The following is a 997-nucleotide window of genomic DNA, read 5'->3' as shown; positions in this document are numbered from 1 at the left end:
TAAACCCAGATGAGGCTGCCCTGGGAGGCTATGCCCACGTGGTAACTGGTGGTGACCTGGTAGGAAACAGACAAGGCAGACCATCCGCAGGAAAACGTGGAGCCGGGAAGGTGAGCAGTTTTCTTCTGTGTCCGCATCTCTAGATCGTAACCTTGATTCTGACGAGCATCCAGTCAACCTCCCCAGCATGTCTGAAACTGAATGCATCTTCCTAAACACCTGCCAGACGTCTGGTTTCTGAAGGCAGCAGAGTGGGCCCCCTGACCATGGCGGTGGTTGGTGGTTTAGTCACTCACTCGTGTCCGACTCCTGCAACTCCATGGACTGTAGCCCATCAGGCTCCTCTGCCTGTGGGATTCTCCAGGCAAGAATACTGGAGTGGGTTGCCACGGAATTGGCTTTAAATCTTCCCTCTTCTTCCCAACTACCCCCACCTCTCCATCAGCCATTGGGCCCTGAGGCTTAGGCTCTCAAAAGTCCCCTGGACAATGAGACAGCACCGAAAATGTGGCTGCTGTGAATTGAGAGATGCAGGAAGTGAGAAGGACACACAGGATTTTTTTAAAAGATTGCTAGTTTATTTTTAATATTTATTAATTTATATATTTGTATTTTTCTAAGAATTTTGGACAAATTCTTAGAAAAGCACAACTTTCCAAAACTGGACCAGGAAGAAATAGAAAATCTTAACAGACCCATCACAAGCACAGAAATTGAAACTGTAATCAGAAATCTTCCAGCAAACAAAAGCCCAGGTCCAGACGGCTTCACAGCAGAATTCTACCAAAAATTTAGAGAAGAGCTAACACCTATACTTCTCAAACTCTTCCAGAAAATTGCAGAGGAAGGTAAACTTCCAAACTCATTCTATGAGGCCACCATCACCCTAATACCAAAACCTGACAAAGATGCCACAAAAAAAGAAAACTACAGGCCAATATCACTGATAAACATAGATGCAAAAATCCTCAACAAAATTCTAGCAATCAGAATCCAA

At 44.8% G+C, this 997-nt stretch overlaps 1 protein-coding gene across 1 annotated transcript in view; it reads left to right on the top strand.

Annotated features, from left to right (window-relative positions):
• The first annotated feature begins 266 nt into the window (after window positions 1-266).
• Window positions 267-997, top strand: part of WIPI1 (WD repeat domain, phosphoinositide interacting 1) — a 37768-nt gene continuing 37037 nt past the window's right edge. The window contains exon 1 of the mRNA XM_010856477.1: window positions 267-275. Within this exon, the coding sequence (XP_010854779.1) occupies window positions 267-275 (9 nt within the window). The remainder of the gene's footprint in view (window positions 276-997) is intronic.

This window comes from Bison bison, unplaced genomic scaffold (assembly GCF_000754665.1).
Source record: "Bison bison bison isolate TAMUID 2011002044 unplaced genomic scaffold, Bison_UMD1.0 scf7180017864371, whole genome shotgun sequence".
Lineage (NCBI taxonomy): Eukaryota > Metazoa > Chordata > Mammalia > Artiodactyla > Bovidae > Bison > Bison bison.
Note: the sequence above shows the minus strand (reverse complement) of the source record. Positions and strands in the feature narration are given on the sequence as shown.